The 21,463-nt window shown below is 43.1% G+C and overlaps 1 protein-coding gene across 1 annotated transcript in view; it reads right to left on the bottom strand.

Moving 5' to 3' along the window:
* Positions 1 to 21,463, bottom strand: part of TTBK2 (tau tubulin kinase 2) — a 2,201,340-nt gene that overhangs the window by 1,274,355 nt on the left and 905,522 nt on the right. The window contains exon 5 of the mRNA XM_044074209.1: positions 700 to 840. Coding sequence (XP_043930144.1) covers positions 700 to 840 — 141 coding nt within the window. The remainder of the gene's footprint in view (positions 1 to 699; positions 841 to 21,463) is intronic.

The raw sequence follows: 21,463 nt of genomic DNA, 5'->3' as shown, positions 1-21,463 counted from the left end.
CTCTAAATATTAGTACAAGGCTGACTGACCAATGTGATTTTAGCTAAGAAAACCCATGGTCATTTTCTTTGTAATTGCTTTCAAGATCTTTTACAGTATGTTTTACAGTAGGAAATGTTTTCTTCATAATTTTGGATCATGTATTGGTATAGATTGTAAGTAAACATAGCTTTAGCTAGGTAGGAGCTTGTGAGTGTACTCTTTGGAGGTGGGTGAGTTAGTAATCTGTGTGAATAACTCTAAAAAGGAATTAACCTGTTAATGGTTGACAGAAAACTCAAGAGAAAAAGTAGTTGTAATATTACTGAAAGCAGGCGGAGCTATAGAGACAGTTGAGGCTTGCTAAGGTGTTTACGTTGCAGATGCAAGGTACAGGGTTTGATTCTCACATGGGGTAATTGGCTAGGCTTAAAATGGCCAACAAGGGCAGTTAGCCTAGTACTAATCTATGAACCAACTTGTTAACACTATGGGGAAAATGAAAGGCAATAACATGTCAGTCAAATACTATTTTCTTCTTTTAATTACTTTTTATACCAAGTATCATCAGATAGTTAAATCACACAGGAAAGCACATTCAAGTCAAATTTAATATGAAGTTTTGGAAACATTGTTAATCAAAAGCAGTTGTAAGGAACACCTTTCTCTCTCCCTCAGTTTTGCTTTTCTTGACGTAGGAGTTTTAAAATGATTTCTTACTGGTTTAATATCTCGATGTAGAAATCCCACAGAGTGGATGCTTTCTATAGACTCCAAAATCTGTTTACCCAGTCTCAAAGTTGTGCTGATGCTGAAGGTGGCTTTAGATTGACTTCTACGCAAATCTGCAAGATTTCGACCCTGCAGAGAGAGAACATCTTTTTCAGCATGACAGCATAAAAACTATTTCCATGTAGTCTGTACATTTCTGAATAAGCCATTACCTAGGTCTAAGGCTCAAGTGAAAATTGGAATTATTAAACTGAAAATTACAAATTACTAAACAGTAAAATGTTCATCAGTATTTTCTTTTTTTTTTTATTTATTGATTTACATAACTTTGTTTGCCAGGTAAAAGCACTTGTCAAATTACTATTTTCAGCATAATCTGGACCTTGAGAAGGCAACATACCAGTAATACATTTTACAAATAGTAGGATTACACAAAATAGAGACACAGCTTACATAAAGAGTACATACTGGAATTAACAGCAGCAATGTAAATACAGAGAAAATTAGAAACTGCTTCACATACTCAGAAAACAGTTGCCTGAAAGGTATCAAGACTCCATCATCCAGGCACTTAGTTACAGCTGTTTTGAGTTGGGATAGATCCAGTCTGTGAGGAAACTTGTGATAAGTGCTCTTGGTCATTTCAAAAAGAAGGGAACACTACTGTTGTCTGGGCCAGAATGAAGTCAGCACAATGATATTTGGAGTCTCCTTCTGAATCTTTATAATGATCCTGGATATTAGCGGAGAAGCATATAGGAACATTTCTGTCCAAATAAAAGAAAAGAAAAAGCATCTGTTTTCTGTGTCTTTTTCCATGGAGTCCTGGAGCAGAATTTTGCAGCTAATTGTTGTGACTGAAAGCAAACAAAAAATCTGAGTTGTTCCCCACAGCTAAATCAATTCCTGTACGACGTCCTGATTCCTTTTCTATTCATGAAGGTCTGCCCTGGTCCATCTCAGCTTGTCTGCCACAACAATTTGCTCTGATGGGATACAAGATACCTGTACAGTGAGATTGAGTTTGAAAGCTATATCACAGGTTACCATAACCTGTCTGGAAGGTAAGATCTGGTCCCCCCCCTTTTTGTTTATGTACCACATTAATATGGTGTTGTCTCTAATCACTTTTAACAGACCTAGGGGACCACAGATGAGAGAGATGACAGCATTTAGGACTGCTAACATTTCTTTTATGTTTGTGTGTTTTCATGCTTTTTGGACCAAACACCCTGCACTTTTAACCCCCGAAACACTGCTCCCCAAGCCAAGTCTGACATGTCTGTTGTTACAGACTGTGCTGAAGGTGGGAGGGAAAATGGGAGACCTAGCTTCAGATAAAATTGGTCACTCCACCAAAAGCAGTTCCTGTCTCAAACCATAAACCAGGAATCTGGAATGTTAGAGGAGGGTTGACACTGGAGAACATACAGATTATAGGTACTACTGAATTTTTCTCATGTGGAGTCTTGCTAGAGGAATCAAGAAAATCACAGACATCAGGAATCATACTTTCCTGAGAAACTCCCTTGTAGAGACTTATTTGTGTGTGAGAATAAAAAGTTATGTACTCACCATAATGTTCCATCTGTGTAGTCCATTTTCATTTCCGCCTCTCTAATGTGTTCTCGGCCGCTATACAAGCTCGTGGCAATCCTGAACTCTTGAGCTTCACTCTTACCCAGAATGCATCACCCCTCATTACCTCAGATCTTGTTTTCAGCTCATAGAAAGAAATACCTTATGTAACTTTATAGAAAGCTTAAGCAGTAGTATAACAGTGGAAGGAAGGAAGAACAAAGCCATATCTGAAGCCATTAATATGAGGAATACCTTACAGAAGTGTTGCTCTATCTACCTATTGATCCAGAATATAATGGAAGGGGGCTGGTGACAGGGAAAGTGAGGCAGAAATGAAAATGGACAACACAGATGGAACATTCTGGTGAGTACACAGCTGTTTTATCTGATGTTGTCAATTTTCATTCACTGATGGGACAGAGTCCCCAGCTACTGAATCCCTGGGCAGCCTTAAGAATATTGCTGAACACCATTGAGCCAAATGATGCGGTGGTGGTGCTGCGGTAGCGTTGTCGCCTCACAGTACGATGCTGTCCGGTTCGTTTCTCAGCTAGAGCATCTTTTGTGTGGAGACATGCGTGAATGGGCGTACCTTTGTTGAAGGTTGTGCATCAGGCCTGGCAAGCTGGAACATAAAAATCAACTGCCAATCATTAGCGGACCGGAGTTTCTCTGTGGCGACCCCTAACCGGGAAAAGCCGAAAGACACAAACAAACAAACAAACCATTGAGCCAAATGATGCCCTACCCCTAGAGACTAAGTCCAGTTTGTAATGAGATACGAAGGTGTAGAGAAGCCCAAGTCACTTCCTCAGAAACAGAAAACTGATAGGTTGAGAGACTGGTTAATTCTGGAGTCTGAAACCACTTTGGGCAAAAAGGATATAATGGTTTGCAATGTAACTCTGTCATTGTGAAAAATTAAGTATGGAGGTTTCATCGACAAGGCCTGAATTTCTGAAATTCTTCTGGCAGAGGTAATGGCTACCAAAAACAATGTCTTCCAAGAAAGGAACTTCAGAGGGAGGAAGGACTAAGCCTTGCAGTACTAGACTTAAGTTCCATCGTGGAGTAGGATCTCTAACTGGAGGTCTCAAGAGAAGAGTCCCTCGTAGAAATGTCTTACAAAGTTTTGTGAAGCAAGTAGTTGGAAATTGCCGCTAGTTGAACTGTGATTGTGGATGAGCTGGCCCCTTGATTAAATGCCAATAATTCCAATACAAAATGAATTGAAGCCACAAAGGAGTCTACATTATTTTGTAGGGCCTAGTGGACAAATCTTTCCCATATGCTATGATAAATTTGTCTTGTGGATGGTTTGAGGGAAGATAACAGAATGTGATGAACAGGGTTAGACAGCATGGTTTGTCTGACTACTACTGGAAATGGAGATGCCAAGCTGTCAGTCTTGAGGTTTAGAAGGTCTGGATGAGTCATTTCTGTTGGGTGAGTCAGCAGATCCAGAGCTGGGTCCAGAATCCAGGGTTGATGGATCAGATGAGTCCAAAGTTAGGGGAACCAAATTTGTCAAGGCCAAAAGGGGCTAATAAGAATCACCTTACTCTTCAATCTTGCAGCTTTCTGTAGGAACTCTGGTATTAAAGGAAGTGTGGGGGGTATGCATACAGTAACCCGGGGGACCAATCATGAATAACAGCATCTCTCGGTGACTCCCCCTGTGAGGGAATTAGGGCAAAGTAGCTGTTGCACTTGTTGTTTAGGAGAGAGGTAAAAAGGTCTCAGTAAGGCTGGCCCCACGTGCAAAAAATCTCTTCCACTACTTTCTCGTTGAGGGACCACTCGTGAGGCGATAGAATGCATCTGCTCAGTTTGTCTGTTAGCATGTTGGACTTCCCCAGGATATGCACTGCTAAAACAAGCAGCAGGAAGAGATTGCCCACTGCCAGACCCTTAGTGCTTCTCGACAAAGAGGGTATGACTTGGTACCGCCTTGTTTTTTGATGTACCAAACCACTGACATATTGTCTGTATGCATTTGCAATTGTCCCTGAAGGAACAGCCTCCTGAAAGGCTTGCAACACTAAAAGCATTGCTCTCAATTCTAGAACACTGATATGCAACTTGGCCTCATCATCAGGGAACCATGTGCCTTGGACTATCTTTCCCAGATAATGTCCCCCCACCTTATCTGGGAAGCATCCGTGGCAATATGATCTTCGGCTGAGTAGGGACAAATAACCGGCCTTGAAGACCTTGCCAGAGGTAGAAGGGGTGTAGACACCGCCATCAACTCCAGCACTCATAGAACTAGGCAGGCTGGAACTGTTGTACTGCAAAGAATTTTGTTTACTTGTGATCTTAAGGTTTGAACCCTGGAGAGAGGCAGAGAGGGCACTGTAGAGCTTGTGTCCAGAAGTACTCCGATGAATTCTATGGACTGAGTTGGTTGAAGCAGAGATTTTTCAAAATTTATGGTTATTCCTAGAGAGGTAAAAGTTTGAAATACCTTTCCCTTTGTGATGATGAGTTGATGCCTAGTGGTGCCAGAGATGAGCCAGTCATCCAAATAAGGAAACACACAGAATCCGGAATCCGTGCAGTTTGAGGTGAGCTGCTATAACTACCATACATTTGGTGAACACCTTGGGTGCTGTGGTGAGACCAAAGGGCAGCGTTCTGAACTGGTAATGACTGGCTCCTAGCCATAAGTGTAAAAAACTTCTGGACTGTCTGTTTATCGTTATGTGATCGTACGTGTCCTGGAGATCAATTGAGCACATCCCATCATCTTTTTCCAGAAAAGGAAGTATAGATTGAATCATGACCATTGGGAACTTTATTTTCTGAACAAAGTTGTTTAGGTTGCTGAGATCCAAAAAGTCCCCTGCCTTTTTTGGCACTAAAAAGAATCTTGAGTAAGTTCCTGACCCTTTCTGGTTTGAGAGGACCTCTTGGATGACTCCTGACTAACAGCTTTTGTATCTGAACTGCTGCTTGTTCCCTCTGACTGGGTGGAACATTGGGGAGTTTTTTGGAATTTAAGGGAAGATGAGAAAATGGAATTGTATATCCTCTGGATACGATCCTCTGCACCCAACTGTTGTTTATTTCTAGCCAGGCTCTGTGTTGCAGTGATATGCGACTCCCAAGGGGGACAATTTAGCCTCCTTTCAGGAGCGCCGGAAAGGTTTACCAAAGAAAAGTTCTCTGGAACACTGATGTTGCGGGCCTCCTCCGTCACAAAGGCAGCATCTATCATTTGAACTTCCCCCTCTGTCTCTGGGGGGAAGGACCTCCATGTGTGTTCTGGAAATTCCCTTATGAGTTTCTGAACCACATCATTCCACTCCTTTGATGATTCCTCTAAAAGGATCTTTGGGGGGGGTGGAAAAATGTACGTCCACAGCAGAAAGGGTCTTTCCCACACCTGGAAAGCATTTCTCTTACTTTGGGCCCAAAAAGAGATGATCTATCAAAGAAAGCATTGACGAATGCAGACTTAAATGCTTCGCAAAATTCCATAGATGTATCCAGGTGTGTCTCCTAATGGCTATGCCTGAACAGACTGCTCGAGGTTCCTTCTGCCATGTTGGAAATAAAAGCTTCATACAGGAATTGGATATGGAGTGGAGGGTTGCCAGCTGAGGAGTGATGGATTCTTTCACATCTTCAGACATGGATCCTGTGAGAGTACCTGAAAGCTCCTTGATCAGATCCCTCTGAAGCCTAGTAAAGTGTGCCAAGTAGTCCAGGGACCTCAAGGCAAAAGTCGCTGAAGCACAGACACTTCCCGAACCTGTCCATCGCTCATGACTCCTTGTCGGGGGGATGGACAAAGGAACTGTCATCAGTAATTTCCTTTCTGGTGGCTGCCACCACAACCATGCCATCAGCCGGTGGACCTTTGGAAAAGGGCTTGTTTTCTGGTGGGAGCATGATCTGGTTTCTTTGGAATGGGTTCAATGGTGTCAGGTTCTTTCCAGGCCCACTCTGAGACTAATTCCAGAATCTCTTCAGTGGGCGGGGTCACCCAGGAATTAGAGGGGTCAGTAAAAAAAGCCTCCAGTAACACAGATTCCTCTGACAAAGGGTTGCTGGACTTCCAGACACCTCCCTGTCTCAAGATCTCCAAAATGTCGCCGAATGAGACATCTTCAGGAAGGGACTGTGGGGACCGCTGACCCTCATCAAAATCTGAGTCCTCAGTGACTGATTCAGGGGAATCAATATGCTTCCTCTTGCATAACCTCCTCTTAGGGACTTCCTTGGTGGGAGGCTCCAGGGAAGTATCAGAAGAGGTGGGAACACTCTTGTGTAAAGTCTGGGATTTTGGTAATGGCTGTCCTTGTAGAGAAGTTAGTGGAGTCTCATGGTGCAGAGGCGGGGGAGCAGAAGATGTAAGATCAGAATATGTGAAGGGGAAGGCATCGTCTGAGTTTGAGGAGCAGACAAAGCTCTCTCCAATACCCTGAAAACAGACCATCTAGGAGAGGGGTAAAGACTCAGATAAGAAAAAATACGCCTGTGATCAGTAGTCCCTCCCTGCTCCAAGGATATCCTCCCAGAGGCAGAAGTTGGACCGGAAATGTCCATCGTTGAGGTTCCGAGATACAGAGATAGCTCCAAAGTTCCCGGAGTCGAATGTTGCACTTCAGACCCGATGGGACAGAAATGGGTCTGAGAGCTCTCCAGATCCAACTGGATCGAAGAGCTCAGAGCAAGTCTCGGATCCAGGGATAGTAAGGTCCTCATTTCCGAAGCAGATGGAGTTGGACAACTTGGAGCTGATGGCTCTGAGACCTAGGCTGGAGTCAGAGGAGGATCTAACAGAATAGGGGTTTCTGACACTAGGGCTTCCTGACCCGATGTGGTAGGAGCCGAAAAGGGAAAAAAACTCAGGCTCTGTGCCAAGAACAACTTTTTCACGAGCCTCTCTACATCTTCTTCAGTTAGGCTCCTGGTTGAACGGGTAGACAGAGCAGATGGGGACTTAGATCTTTCCAAAAAGGGGGATGGTATCCTCAATGAAAAAGGATCAACCAAAGGAGAAAAATAGTTGTGCAAGAACTTACCATAACCTTAGATATCCTTCTCTTCCATGTTGCAGTATTCATTACAGTATGGAGGTTGATGCCTGCAGTGCCACCGTCTGGCCAGTATACCAAAGACTTTGCTCCTGGAGGGTATGTGTGACATCCCTTTTCAGAGCCATAAACCGACTAAGGGTATATAAAAGTGACATCTGCATGTACCCTCTTCAGAATGAGCTGCCACATACAGTAGTACTTCTGTGGGTTAAGAGAGGGTCCTACTAGGGAGACCCTTAGACTTGCATGTAGACTAAACCTAGGATAGTAGGTAGGCTGTCTACTAGGGAGATTTAGACTTGCATATAGACTAAACCTAGGATAGCAGGTAGGCTGTGTTGAGACTGAGGAAGAGAATGACTATGTCCCCACAGGTAGGCCCTGGTATGTTAGTTAGGTAAGGTGGGGTGGCAGGTGGGAGGAGCTGAATACTGCAACATGGAAGAGAAGGACATCTAAGGTTATGTTAAGTTCTTACACAACTATTCTATGTCCTTCTATTCTTATGTTCCAGTATTCATTACAGCAGGGAGAGTACCAGAGCTTTAGGTAGGAGGCTGGGTGGAGAATTGGGTTTCATTGGTCAATGAGGCCTTGAAGAATTGACCTGGCAAACCCTGCTCTTGCTCTCCAGGCTAGGTCCAGTTTGTAATGCTTGGTGAAAGTGTGAACAGAGGTCCAAGTGTCTGCTTCTAAAATGGAAACATAGTCAATCCCTTTGAAAAAGGCAGCCGAGGAGGCAGCTGCCCTGGTAGAGTGAAGCTTAACATGACCATGCAAGGATTTTCCAGGATAGGAATAGCACATGCCAATAGATTTTGAAATCCATGAAGAAATGGTCTGTTTGGAGACTGCCTTCCCCAGAGCTCTCAGATGGAAGGAGATGAATAATTGGTCAGACTTTCTAATAGGTTTGGTTTTGTCTAAGTAGTACCTCAGTTGCCTGTGAAAATCCAAGGAATGGAGAGTTCTCTCTGAGGAATTTTGTGGATGAGGGTAGAAAACCAGTAGGTTAATGGAATGGTTTAATGAGAGTTCATTAACCACCTTGGGCATGAAGGAGGGGTTGGTCCTGACAGCAACTCTGTCCTTGTGGAAAATAAGATAAGGAGAGGTAATCCATAAGGGTTTGCATCTCTGATACCTTCCTGGTGGAGGTGAGGGCCACTAGTAGAACTGTTTTCAGGGTGCAAAGTTTTAGGGATACTGGTTCAAAAGGTGGCAATGTGTGTGAGTTTTTCCTACTATGAAATTCAGGTCCCAAGGAGAGGGAATAGGTTTTCTGGGGGGGGGGGTCTGACATGAAGTACCCCTTTCAGAAAAAGCTTGACTTCCAAACTGGAAGCCAGAGGAGGTGATATGGGCAGACAAGCAGAGTTGGCAGATAAGTAGACTTTGACTGAGGAATAAGTTAGTCCTAAGTGAAGTAACTAACACAAATAGGAAAGGACCATAGGTATAGAAGTAGTCAGAGGGCCCTGTTTTTTCCATTGACACCATCTGGAGAATCTGCCCCATTTAAATACATAATTTTTCTGGCCTCCTGCAGAACTCTGAGTACTTCCTCTGAATACAGGTGTCTGTAGGGGATTAGAACCCTATCACCCATAAGGTCAGTTTCAGATTGTTCACCTGGGGATGCAGTAGGAATCCCCTGTCCTGTATGAGCAGGTCTATTGGGGGGGGGGGGGGTAGGTAACCTGTGATGATTGTCGTTGGCTAGTAAGTGGAGGAGGGGAAACCAATGCTGTCTTGGCCAAAACAGGGTCACCAACAGGATTTTGCATTTGTCCCTCTATTTTCAGGAGGACTTTCTGAATCAGAGTGACAGGAGGGAAGGCATAAAGGTTACATTCCCTCCCAAGAAAGGAGAATGTGTCAAATTTCTAAGCTTGTGGATGTGAGTCCCGTGTGCAGAAGGTGGGCATCTGTCTGTTATGGGAGAGGCAGAGAGATCTGCTTGTGAAATACCCCACCTGTGGATAAGGTCCAGGAATACCTCTCTCTGAAGCATCCATTCATGAGAGGGAGCTGAAGTTCTGCTCGGTTTGTATGCCATGACATTCTCTGTTGAGGGAATATATACTGCTACCAGGTGGATCTGGAGTGATGATGCTAGGTTCCATATCTGGATGGCCAGGCTGCAGAGGGGGTAGGACTTTGTTCCCCCTTGCTTGTTTACGTAAAACAGGACAGTCATATTGTCTGTGATTACTTTTAGGGTTCCTGGCTGAAGAGCTGGTTTGAAAGTTAGAAGGGCTAACAGTAATGCCCTCATTTCCTTGATGTTGACATGGTCCTTTTGTCTTAGGTTGGACCATCTGCCTTGCACAGAGAACTGATTGTGGTTTATCAGAAGTACTGCACCCCACTCCAAGTCTGATGAGTCTCTGGAGACCTGTTGTGGGGGGGCTGGAACCTGTAGGGGTGTTCCTTGGCTGAGGTAAAGTGCTGAAAACCACCACTGGAGGTCCCTCTTCAGACACAGAAGTAAAGGAAGGGGTAAGTCTAGGGACTGGGAGTGTTGGCTCCATAAGTTTTTTAGGATCCACTGGACTTTAGCATGTGGAGTCTTGCCAGAGGTAACATGGGTATAAGGGATGTCATGTAGCCTAACATTCTTAGGAATTTCCGAGCTGTTAAGGAGGCGTGGGTGAGGAGTTATAGACAAAGGTCTAGGATTCTTTGGTCTGGAATGAAGGCTTTCATTCTGTCTGTTCTGATCCTGCATCCCAAGAAAACCAAGTCTTGAGAGAGGGTCAGGTGAGACTTTTCGTGGTTTATGGTAAACCCTAATTGAGTTAGGGTGGACCTTATCTGTTGTAGGTGGAGTAGAAGAACTTAGTAGTCTTGGTGAAGGATGAGCATGACGTCTAGATATGGGTATATCTGTATACCCTGCGTCCTGCAGTGAGCAATGAAGGGGGCTAGACACTTTGTGAACAGTTGAAGAGCAGTGGAGAGTCCAAAGGGCAAGGCAGAGAATTGAAAATGGCAAGAACCTATTGCAAAGTTTAGGAATGTCCTGTAAGCTGAATGTATAGGAATGTGCAGGTAGGTATCCTTCAAATCCAGGGCTACCATGAAAGCCTGTGTTGGTATGAGTGGTAAGAGCAGGGGTAAGGTAATCATTCTGAAGCTGGGTACCTTGAGGAAGAGGTTTAGGAAAGATAAGTCTAGGATTGACCTCCATGGGCCGTCTTTCCATGGTACCAGAAACATTCTGGAGTAGAAGCCTATGTTTCTTTGTGGGCAGGGTACCTGTTCTATGGTACCCTCAGCTAGGAGTTCTTGAATGATGGATGAGAAAAGGTGGGTTTGTTTTTTTCTGATGGTTGGGGATACTCTGGAAGGGTGGTAACATCCACTAAGTCATGAAACATCCCCTCTGAATGATGGAGAGGACCCTTTGTTCTGATGTGATAATCTGCCAGGAGGGTCGGGAAAGGTGAGATGAAGGGATTGGGGGGGGGGGGTGTTTGGGTCTAAAGGTGGTAAGTCACAGTGGAGGTGGTCTGGATTGGTCAGACTGACTCCGAAAGGGTGTGGTGGAAGAGTTGGTGGGAAACCTGCAAGTAAAGCTTTTCCTTGGTTGTCTACGTCCCTTAGACTAAGGAGCTGTCTTCTCACAAAAGAAGGTTTTTGTGGGTAGTTCCTGTGGTATCTGGGTATAGGGGATACCAGTAAATGCTTAAGGTTTTGTAGTTCTTTTCCCTTTTCTTGAAGGGATTTGAGAAGCTCTGCTGAAGCTTGGCCAAACAGGGCCTTAATGTCCAGGGTGGGTCAAGCAATTTTGTTTGTACATCCGCAGGGAAAGGTTATAGCCTCACCCAGGAATATCGCCTCAAAACTGATCCTGATGCAGCAGATTTAGATGAGGCTTCCACAGCATCATAAATGCATTTAATGGAGTGCCTAGTCACTTCGGATGCTGTGGAAAGCAGGGTGTTGATTTGGGCTTTAATGGGGGAGTCAGGGGCCTCAGAGAGGAGCGTACAGGCTTTGGTGGGATACCTAGCCATATGCATTTGATAGTTGAGAGCCCTTATAGCCAGAATAGAGGAGGTATACACTTTCTTTCCTAATCTGTCCATGAATTTGCTGTCTTTATCTGTGGGGTATAGAGCAGCAGAAGGTAACTGTCTTTGAAGTTTTGTCAGCAGAGACTGCAATAACTGCTGGGTCTGCTGGAGGATTTTTAAAGAGGAACTGGGTTTATTGGGAAACCTTACAGAAGTGGTCAGGGCGTTTTGAGGCTGGAGGCTGTGAGTCTGGGTACTGAGAGGCAGCCAAAAATGCATCCTGGAAAGCGGTTAGTAATGGGCACAGCAGAAGGAGATGGTTGCTCCACTTGTAAAAGGTCAAAGTACCTTTTCTTGGTGTCAGATACTTCCGATGCCTGCCACTTAAAATGCTCCCTCATGAGGGAGATTGTATCTCCAAAGGTGAATTCCTCCCCTAGGGACTCAGGAGCAATGGAGTGCTCCTCCTCTGGGGTAATGTCCTTGTGGGAGTGTATTTGAGATTCATAATTAATAGATTCCTCTGAAGAGGAGTAGACTTTCTCCGATACCTCTAAGAGTGGTTGAGGAGAGGGGCCAGGAGGTAACTGTTGTGTCTGCAAGGCCTGAAATGTCTTAAAGAGACTTTGTGAAAATACTTCCCATCCAGGAACCAGTTGAGGCTCAGGATGTTTAACTTTTTGTTTTCACTTCAAAAGTGTAACCGGTGGAGAAAGAATCAGAGCTGATGCCTGTTTGGGTGGAAGTGTAGGAGCAGGGCCTTCCGACTGAGCCAGTCATGGTTCCCCTCTATCATCAGGGTCTGACAGCTGATTTGCCTCAGCGAACGTACTTGAAGTTTCCACCATCCTAGCATCCACTGAGGTTACCGGGCCTGGTTTGGAAATGGAGGTCTGAGAAGATCCCGGGCTTTCATCAGCCTCAAGAATCTGTTGGGACGCCTGAGGTGCAGCGTGGGATTCTGGCCTACTTTTCTCGGCCTTCTTCCTCGGCAGCTTGTCGGACGGGCCTACCCCCCTTCCATACAGAGCAAAAGATGTCGTAATTTTGGATTTTCTAAATACAATTTTAATGCGGCCAGGGGGCTGCGAAGAGTCTTGGGGACAAAAGATTTGCAAATGGGGTAAGACATATGGTCGTGCGCCTCGCCTAAGCAAAATATGCACTTTTCGTGCATGTCCTTGTGAGGAATTGGTCTCCCACAAACACACTTCTCCTTTCTAGTTGACATGTACATCTTAACAGTAATCAAAGGTAAAGAAAAAACAACAGGGCACTTATCTGTATTGGTAGATGAAGCGGTAGTCTGGTCTGAAGTGGAAACTGTAACCAGTCGTCTTAAAAACTGCAATCTGCTTTCAGAACTGGCAAGCAGGAGTCAGACGTTCACTGCAGCAGAAACATTCTGAACAGGGTACGTGCAGACATCACTTATATACCCTACATCGTATAATACTGGCCGGATGGCGGCACTGCAGGCAGCAACCTCCCTACTGTAATGAATACTGCAACATGAGAATAGAAGGATATTACCTTCTTCTGGGTGACATGAAGGTAAGATCGGAGGTATTTGGATCTGACAAATCCTGCTTTTTTGGAGACTTTGGATCCACAGAAACTGTCGGATCTGAGGGGGGAGTGTTTCAGCGTTGTTGGATTTAACATGAGAGCTGGATCCAAAAATTTAGGCTTCTTCCTCATAAGGTCCAAACTAACTGGAGGATCCAAGGATGGCCTTTTCACTGATATTCCTGATTTTGATGAAGTAGAAGAGAAGCTGGGAGATGTAAGAGCTACCTTTAAACTTTTTCTCTCTCTTTGGCTGGTCCAGATATGGCATCATCAAAGGGCGAGGGTAGAAGTCCTTTTAGTATTAATTTATTTCGACCATCTGCCAACACTCTTGGGTTAAACACATGGCAGAATGTACAGCTCTCTTGGAGGTCATGAGGACCTAGACCAAAGACGCACAAGGTGCGAGCATCCAAAAGAAGACTCTTCTGTCCACATTTTTGAAACTACCCCACAGGGTTGTTTCCTTTGTGAGCCATAGTTTCAGAACAAGAAAAACAGCAACATATATAGAAAAAAAATATTTTTTTTTTTTTTTTTTTAAGAAGGAAAGAAATAAACAGAAAAGGGGAGGGAAATACCAATAATGATATTTGAGGCTACGGAGAACATATGGGGATAGGGATTAACAGCAATAATATTGAATATCAGAGAGCGGCAAGGCTGAAAAAGGCTAAATTTCAATTATAAAAATAGAAGAAGAAAAAATTCAGAAAGTTAGAGTAAGTAATTTGACTACTTATCTACCAATTGCTCAAGAGATCAAACAACCAAGCAGCAAATGAGATCTGAGGTAATGAGGGATGGTGCATTCTGGGTAACGGTGAAGCTTGAGAGTTCAAGATTGCCATGTACTTGTATAGCAGCAGAGTCGGATCTGAGGAATCGGATGCAAAGCCATCAGTGAGGCCGAAATTAAAAGTTACATCAGATCTCAGGAATAGATGTACATATAAATCTACTTTTTCCCTGTGGAAGAAAAGCTCTTTGAACTGAAGTATTTAAGAGACACCTCAGGAAAACAATCCTCTCAGGAGTCAAAAAAAGACTTCTGGATGTTCTCCTAAAATCCCAGACTGTGTAGGAGATCTCCCACCCAAGAAAGAGTTTCATTACACTTCGAAAAAGATTCCGAAATATTAGCAAGCCATCTAAATAAATAAAAAAATTAATATCTTGCAGTCTGCAACAGCATATCACTGGAGCTAGACACTTGATAAATACCCTTGGAGCAATGGATAACAAAAGGGGTAATGACAGTGAACTGAAAGTGTTTTCTAGACACACACACACACACATAAAAAAAATGCTAGAAATCTGGTGCAATAGGAATGTGATGGCACGCGTCTTTAAAATCTACGGTCACCCAAAAACTTAAACAGGGAATGAAAAGTAACAGGTCATGAAAAGAGAGCATTTGACCTTTGGAACCTTCACAAACTTGTTTACAAAAGAAGGATCTGGTCTCTTTCTTTGGCACCAGAAATTCTTGAACAAAAAAGCCTTTTCCTATCTGAGAAGAGGAACAGCTTCTGTCATCCCCTGAGTTAGTAGATGCTGAATGACAGTAGGGAAAAGAGAAGTCTAATCTGGTGGATGAGCAGAGATCATCTGAAAAGGAGGGAGAGATTTCACACCGATATCTGGAGCCATGACGAATCATTCTCAAAATCCATTTGCCTGACACTATCTGTTGTCAAACTCAGAAAACTGGTGGTTCAGATTTTTGGGAATAATTAAAGGCTTCTCGCACTATGGTATATAGATAGTTAATAAATAGCACAATTCCTTTAAACACAACTTTATTCTACCATAATAGCATACTGGTTTCGGCTTAATTAGCCTTCATCAGTGCTTCAATACCAACAAACAATGTTACAAGACTTAAATACACACATCCTGCAAATGACTGGTCTCTTACAAATTCTCATTAAGTCCAAGAGGGAACAAGGCTCCCAAGTCTAATAATCCAACCTTTCTCTTTATTATTTAACATAGTATGCCAGTCTATTTTGTTGTCCCTGTTTAACACAATCTTATCAGTAATAACAAAATAAATTACTGCAGTTTTGTGCTGTAAATTTTGTTTATATAAAGCATTGGATTCTCTGGCACACATAATGTCACTAAGATGTTCAGAAGTCCTGAGTTTCAATGAATGTGAAGTTTGTCCAACATAAAATGCTGAACTGCATGTGGCCAAATATATGACCTAGTCTGTATCGCAATCCCCAAAATAATAATTTGATACACCTTTGACGTATTAGAAGATGAAAAGCATACAGCCTTAGGAACAGATTTACAAAAACTGCAATGACCATGACCACATGGATGGCAACCTTTCACTACTGTGCCCCTTAACGTCAACTGTCCTAAAGATTGTTTAGCTAAGTCACTTTTCTTATACCGATTAAACCATTCACCCAAAGTCTTGCCTCTTCTAAAAGAAAAGACATCTGCCAGGTAATAACGATTTTTAAATGATCATCAAGGAGTAGAATGTACCAGTAGTTTTGAACCAGAGTCATAAAAAATAGTATTATAACCAAAATTCATTGTATGCCTAGGAGGTCCAATCAAATCTTTTCTTGGTTGGTACTGTAATAATTGCTCCCTAACAACTTTCTTTATTGAATCACAGAAATTCTGTATATCGGATTGCTTAAATCCCCTGTCACAAAACCTCCTCACCTTGTCCTGCATTTTCAGTATTATATACGGATTCAGAAGAACATATTCTTTTTAATCCTATAAACTGAGATTTTGGTATATTTCTTATAACATGTCAGGGGTGACAACTACTCACTTGCAGAAGAGTATTTACCTGGGGAAACTTCCTAAAGATACGAGTACTCAAAGCCCCATTTTCCTCAACAGTAACTAAGACATCTAGGAATGTAATCTGTCTGGGGTCATGATGTATGCTGAAATGGATACCCCATTTAATATTCTTAAGGTATTCTACAAACTCCAATAAATATGTAACATCAGACCTCTAGACCAACCAACAAACATTCAAATAACATCTCCAGATATCCATAGATTCTAAATAAATATTATGGGACTCATCATAAATGATCTGTTCTTCAATAAAACCCCAAAACAGGTCAGTATAAATGGGTGCAAATGATGCACCCACAGCTGTACCCGAGTTGCAAATAACATTCCTCTCTGAAATAATTCACATTTTTTGTTAAAACATGTTCAGCCAAAAATAATGAAAATGTGTTAAAACCCAGGCTATATATTAAGGCCCTTTTCAGCCAATATTCTAAGTCAAACAAGCCCGACCACTGAGGAATGCTAGTATACAGAGCTTTGGCATCCAATGTGCACAATAGCGAACCGTGTTCTAACTGTTCAGTAATATTCAAAAAAATAGTAGTATCTTGAATCCTAGATCGTACCATTTTCAACAAAGGTTTCCAATAATATGTATGGAATTCAGATAATGGTTCTGTCAAAGACCCCTTACCAGAAACAATGGGCCTAACAGGTGGGCAATTTGGATTCTTGTGAATTTTCGTAAAAGATATAAATATTGTCTCATAGTATCCTGTGCTGTCAACAGACAAAATATTTCTCTGGAGATAATACCCTCCTCTACTGCTAACCTCAAAAAACTGTCAATTTCCATCTCAAATGTTGAAGTGGGATCCAGGTAAGTTATTTGATAATATTGATGGTCTGGTTACTGTTTTTGGGCTACTGCGTAGTACATGACCCAGTCCCACACAACTACAGTACCCCCTTTATCTTCCCTATTAATTACAACTTGTTTACTAGAAGCCAGATCTTTCAGAGCCTGCCATTCCACCTTAGTTATTTTTTCTAATACTAGATTGAGCATGATACGTATAATGCGATTCCTTCAACAACTGTCGATGAAAGCTGGCCACAAATTTGTCAACAGGGGATGCAAAAATGGAGGGTTTGAACCTGAACCTAGAATTAATGCCCTCTTAATCATGTCTATCCAGAAAATATAATTTCAGATTTAATAATCTGCAAAAAGATATTACATCACTGGCAAAGATGTCTTCTGGTACATTATAACATGGAACAAAACCCAAACCTGTATTTAATAATTCAATATCAACAGAAGACAAAGACACAGATGACATATTATGAACATTCACATTTTCAGTTATTTGGTCGTCATTAACTGCAGTAATGTCTTTAGGGTAGAACCTCCAGCAATGATGTTTTCTTCCAGCCCTTCTGACTGGTCTAAAGAGATACCGATTGATTTCTTTTTGGGAATAAGAGAAGAAGGTAAAGTCTCTAAATCAGTCTCAGTGGCTGAAGAAAATTCTTCAGCTGAAGTCTAAGAAGTGCTATCAGATTTCTTTAAAATAGACTTACTTCTCTTACATTTTTTAACATTAAACCGTTACTTATGTGTTCACAAACTTAAACACTTTCTTCCTATCAAATTGTTTCCCACCCTGATAATCTCTAGAAAATTCCTTAAGCATCTTAGCTTTTAATTCACGCTCCACAGTGACCAAATTTTTTTTCATTATCTTAATCTGCTTGACAAATTCAACATGTTGTTCAATTTTATTCAGTGATTTATGGAACATCCTCACTTTATCACCCAGCCGCTCTATTTATCTTTCATAAAACGACAACAGAACCTTTATAAAAAGCATCAATGCAGAGTGCTGCGCTTCTTGCCATTCACTCATAAGTTGGTCATCCAACCCCCTTACAAAGGGCTGTAAATGAACCCTTAAACCCCTAGGACAAAAAACACTTATAGAATATGCTTTAAAAAGTCTGTAATGCCATACATTAATTCTCAAATCCTTCATAGCTGCAAAAAGGAAGTTATGTACCTACCATAACGTTCCATGTTAGTTGTCTTCATCTCGCCTTCCTTCTTGCTGTTTGGAGTTCGGAGCCGATCCTCGGCTCCGACTCGGCCATCTTCTATAGCTCGAGAGCTGTTTACTGGCTCGAGGCTACCACTTATCCCAGCATGCCCAGCGTCAGCTACCCAAATCTCGTTTGTGATAGCGCACACTAGACATACGTAGAGCAACCAGTTTCTAAAAACTGGTTGTCCAATACACCTAAACAAGGAACAGTTATAAATTACCTGGCATGTGAAGTAATAAAAGATGCTCAGCCAGTGAAAACAAAAGGGAACTCCTCACAATCTTCTAGGAAGAGGGAAAGAGGGAGGGATGCAAGAAGGAAGGTGAGATGAAGACAACTAACATGGAACGTTATGGTAGGTACATAACTTCTTTATGTTAAGTTGTCCATCTCGCCTTCATTCTTGCTGTTTGGGACAGCGTCCCTAGCACCTAAAATCCCGGGTGGCTCATTGGAACAAACTCTTCGCAACAGTAGAACCAAAGGAAGCTCTGCTCAGGGAGACCATATCTACCTTGTAATGAGAGATAAAAGTGTGGGGGCTTGCCCAAGTGGCAGCTGCACATATTGAGTCTATGGGCAACCTAGACTGAAAAGCTACAGAGGTGGCTAATGCTCTAGTGGAATGACCTTTTGGTTTAGCTGGTAGCTCTTTATTTCGTAACTGATAAATAAAGGCAATAGTATCAGATAACCATCTGGATAAGGTCACTTTAGAAAATGGAAGGCCTTGTTTGTTGAAAGCATAAGAAAGAAGTAACTGGTCTGACTTTTTTAGTTTCTTAGTTCTATGGAGGTAAAAACGCAATTGTCTGTGTACATCCAATTGGTGGAGCTCGTATTCTGCCTTGTTGCTGTGATTAGGAAAGAAAACTGGGAGATCCATGGATTGATTTAAATTGTTCTCTGAGCAGACTTTAGGAATAAAGGATGGACTGGTCCTCAGAGAAACTCTGTCCTTGTGAAACACCAGGTAAAGAGGACGAACACATAGTGCTTGAAGTTCTGAGACATGTCTAGCTGAAGTGATAGCAACCAGAAAAAGTGTCTTCCAAGAAAGAAATTTTAAAGAGCATGATGCTGCTGTTTCAAAGGGAGGCAAAATTAAGGAAGCTAAAACTAAATTGAGATCCCAAGGAGGGGGAGGATCTCTAACTAGGGTTCTAAGAAGAGATGTTCCTTTCATAAAGGCCTTGCAGAGCTTATGAGACATTATGCTAGAATTAAACATACCGATATGAAATTTAGAAATGGCAGCTAGTTGTACTCTAATGGTAGCAGGAGCTGCACCAGACTGAAAAAGCTGTGCTACAAATTCAAGAATTTCATGGACTGGGGCTGAGAAAGGATCCAACTTTCTAGATTCTGCCCAGTAAGAAAACCTTTTTCATTTACTAGCATACGTTTTACGTTTTCCTCGTAGTAGACTTATGTGAGGAAACAATAATATCAGGGACTGCTGGGGAGATATTGAAAGTGTGGCTAAGGTTGGAAGTGGAGTAACCAAGCTGTGAGCTGGAGAGTTTGAAGGGATTGATGTAACCCACCTGATTGGTGAATCAGAAGATCTGGAACTGGGTCCAGAATCCACAGCTGATCCAGAAGGAGGAGGTGTAGGAACAGGAACCATATTTGTCGAGGCCAATATGGGGCAATGAGAATCATTTTGCAACCCAAAGATTTTGCTTTCTGTATCAGTCATGGAATTAGGGTAAAAGGGGGAAAAGCGTAAAGGAGTCCCTGAGGCCAATCGTGGACTAGAGCATCTCTGGGTATATGACCTGGAAGAGGAAGTAGGGAGAAGTAGCTGCTGCATTTGTTGTTGAGAGGAGTGGCAAATAGGTCGCAGCAAGGCTGTCCCCATTTGTGGAAGATAAGATCCACAACTTCCTGATTCAGAGACCACTCGTGAGGCATGAGGATAACTCTGCTGAGCCTGTCAGCTATAACGTTGGATTTCCCAGGGATGTGCGTTGCTATCAGAAAACATTGGGAGGAAATCGCCCATTGCCACAGTCTGAGTGCTTCTCGACACAAGGGGTAAGACCTGGTCCTGCCCTGTTTGTTGATGTACCACACCATTGACATGTTGTCTGTTTGGATTGCAATGGTCCCAGAAGGAAGAGAGTCTTGAAGGGCTTGCAACGCTAGGAGAACCGCTCTCATTTCTAGGACATTGATAAGCAGATGGTACTCATGAGGTTGCCAAGTGCCTTGGACTGTCCTGCCAAGATAATGCCCCCGCACCCCATCAGGGAGGCGTTCGTGGTCACTGTGGCTACCAGAGGGGGGGTTTGTATGAAAGGTATGCCCTGAATTACTAGTGGGGAGACCATCCACCAAGAAAGGTGCCTTTTGCATGTTTCTGTGATCAGGATCATGTGAGACATGGGTAGTTCCTGGAAAGACCACTGCGTGAAAAGAAGCCACTGAAAGATTCTCACGTGGAAACGCACTAATGGGACAAGAAGAATGGCAGCTGCCATGGAGCCTAGAGCTTGGAGGACATGTCTGACTTGAACCCTTTTGCTCTGCATTACAATTACCACTTGTTGACAAATAGTGGAAACTCTTTCCTGCGGTAATCTTGCAAACATTTTTTTTTGTGTTTAATTCTGCTCCTATGTATGTGATAGACTGACAGGGCAACAAGGCAGATTTTTCAAAATTGACTGTAATGCCTAGATGAGTGCATGATGTGATTGTATAGTCCCGTGACTCTAAGAGTTGGCACCTGGAGGTAGCAGTCAGGAGCCAGTCGTCTAGATAGGGAAACACCTGGAATCCTTGACGCCTCAGGTGAGCCGTGACTACTGCCATACACTTGGTGAACACCCTGGGGGCCGAGGTGAGACCAAGGGGCAGAGCTCTGAACTGGTAATGAATGGCTCCTACCCAGAAGCGAAGAAATCTCCTGGAGCGTCTGTCCATCTTGATATGGTAGTACGCGTCCTGAAGACCTATCGAGTACATCCAATTGTCCTGACCCAGAAAAGGGAAAATGGACTGCAGTGTCACCATCCGGAACTTTTCTTTTTGTACAGATGGTGACACTGCAGTCCCCTGTCTTTTTGGTACTAAAATGAATCTTGAGTAAGTTCCAGATCCTAGTTGGTCTGCGGGGACTTCTTGAATGGCTCCTTTTTCTAGCCGTCTTGAAACTTCTGTGACTGCTTGATCCCTTAGATTGGGTGGGACATCTGGGATGGGCTTTTTTGATTTGAGGGATTAATGGAAGGGAATTTTGTAACCTCCGGATATGATGGATAGTACCCATCTGTCTCTTGTTATATTTTGCCAGGCTTTTGGGTACAGCAAAAGTCTTCCCCCGACTGCCTCCAGAGGTGAGCAGTCGGGCAACCCTTCAGGGATGCTGGAAGGGTTTGGCAGAGAAGGTTTCTCTGTCACCCTGGTTTTGTGGTCCCCCTCTGCCATGAGGGCGGCATCTATTATTGTTGTTCACCCCTCTGCCCCTGGGGGAAAAACCACCACGTGTGTCAGGCAAGAGTCCCTGGGATTTTTGGAACCACATCTTTCCTCTCTTCTGATCCTTGGGATAAGGTTTGGAAGGAGTGGAAAAACAGACTCCCACTGCAGAGAGTCTTGTCTCCCTGCTAACACCTGGCCAACGTGTCCTTCACCTGA

This window comes from Protopterus annectens, chromosome 6.part0 (genome assembly GCF_019279795.1).
Source record: "Protopterus annectens isolate FY-2018-M chromosome 6.part0, PAN1.0, whole genome shotgun sequence".
In the NCBI taxonomy this organism is placed as follows: domain Eukaryota; kingdom Metazoa; phylum Chordata; order Ceratodontiformes; family Protopteridae; genus Protopterus; species Protopterus annectens.
This window is presented reverse-complemented; position numbering and strand designations above follow the sequence as displayed.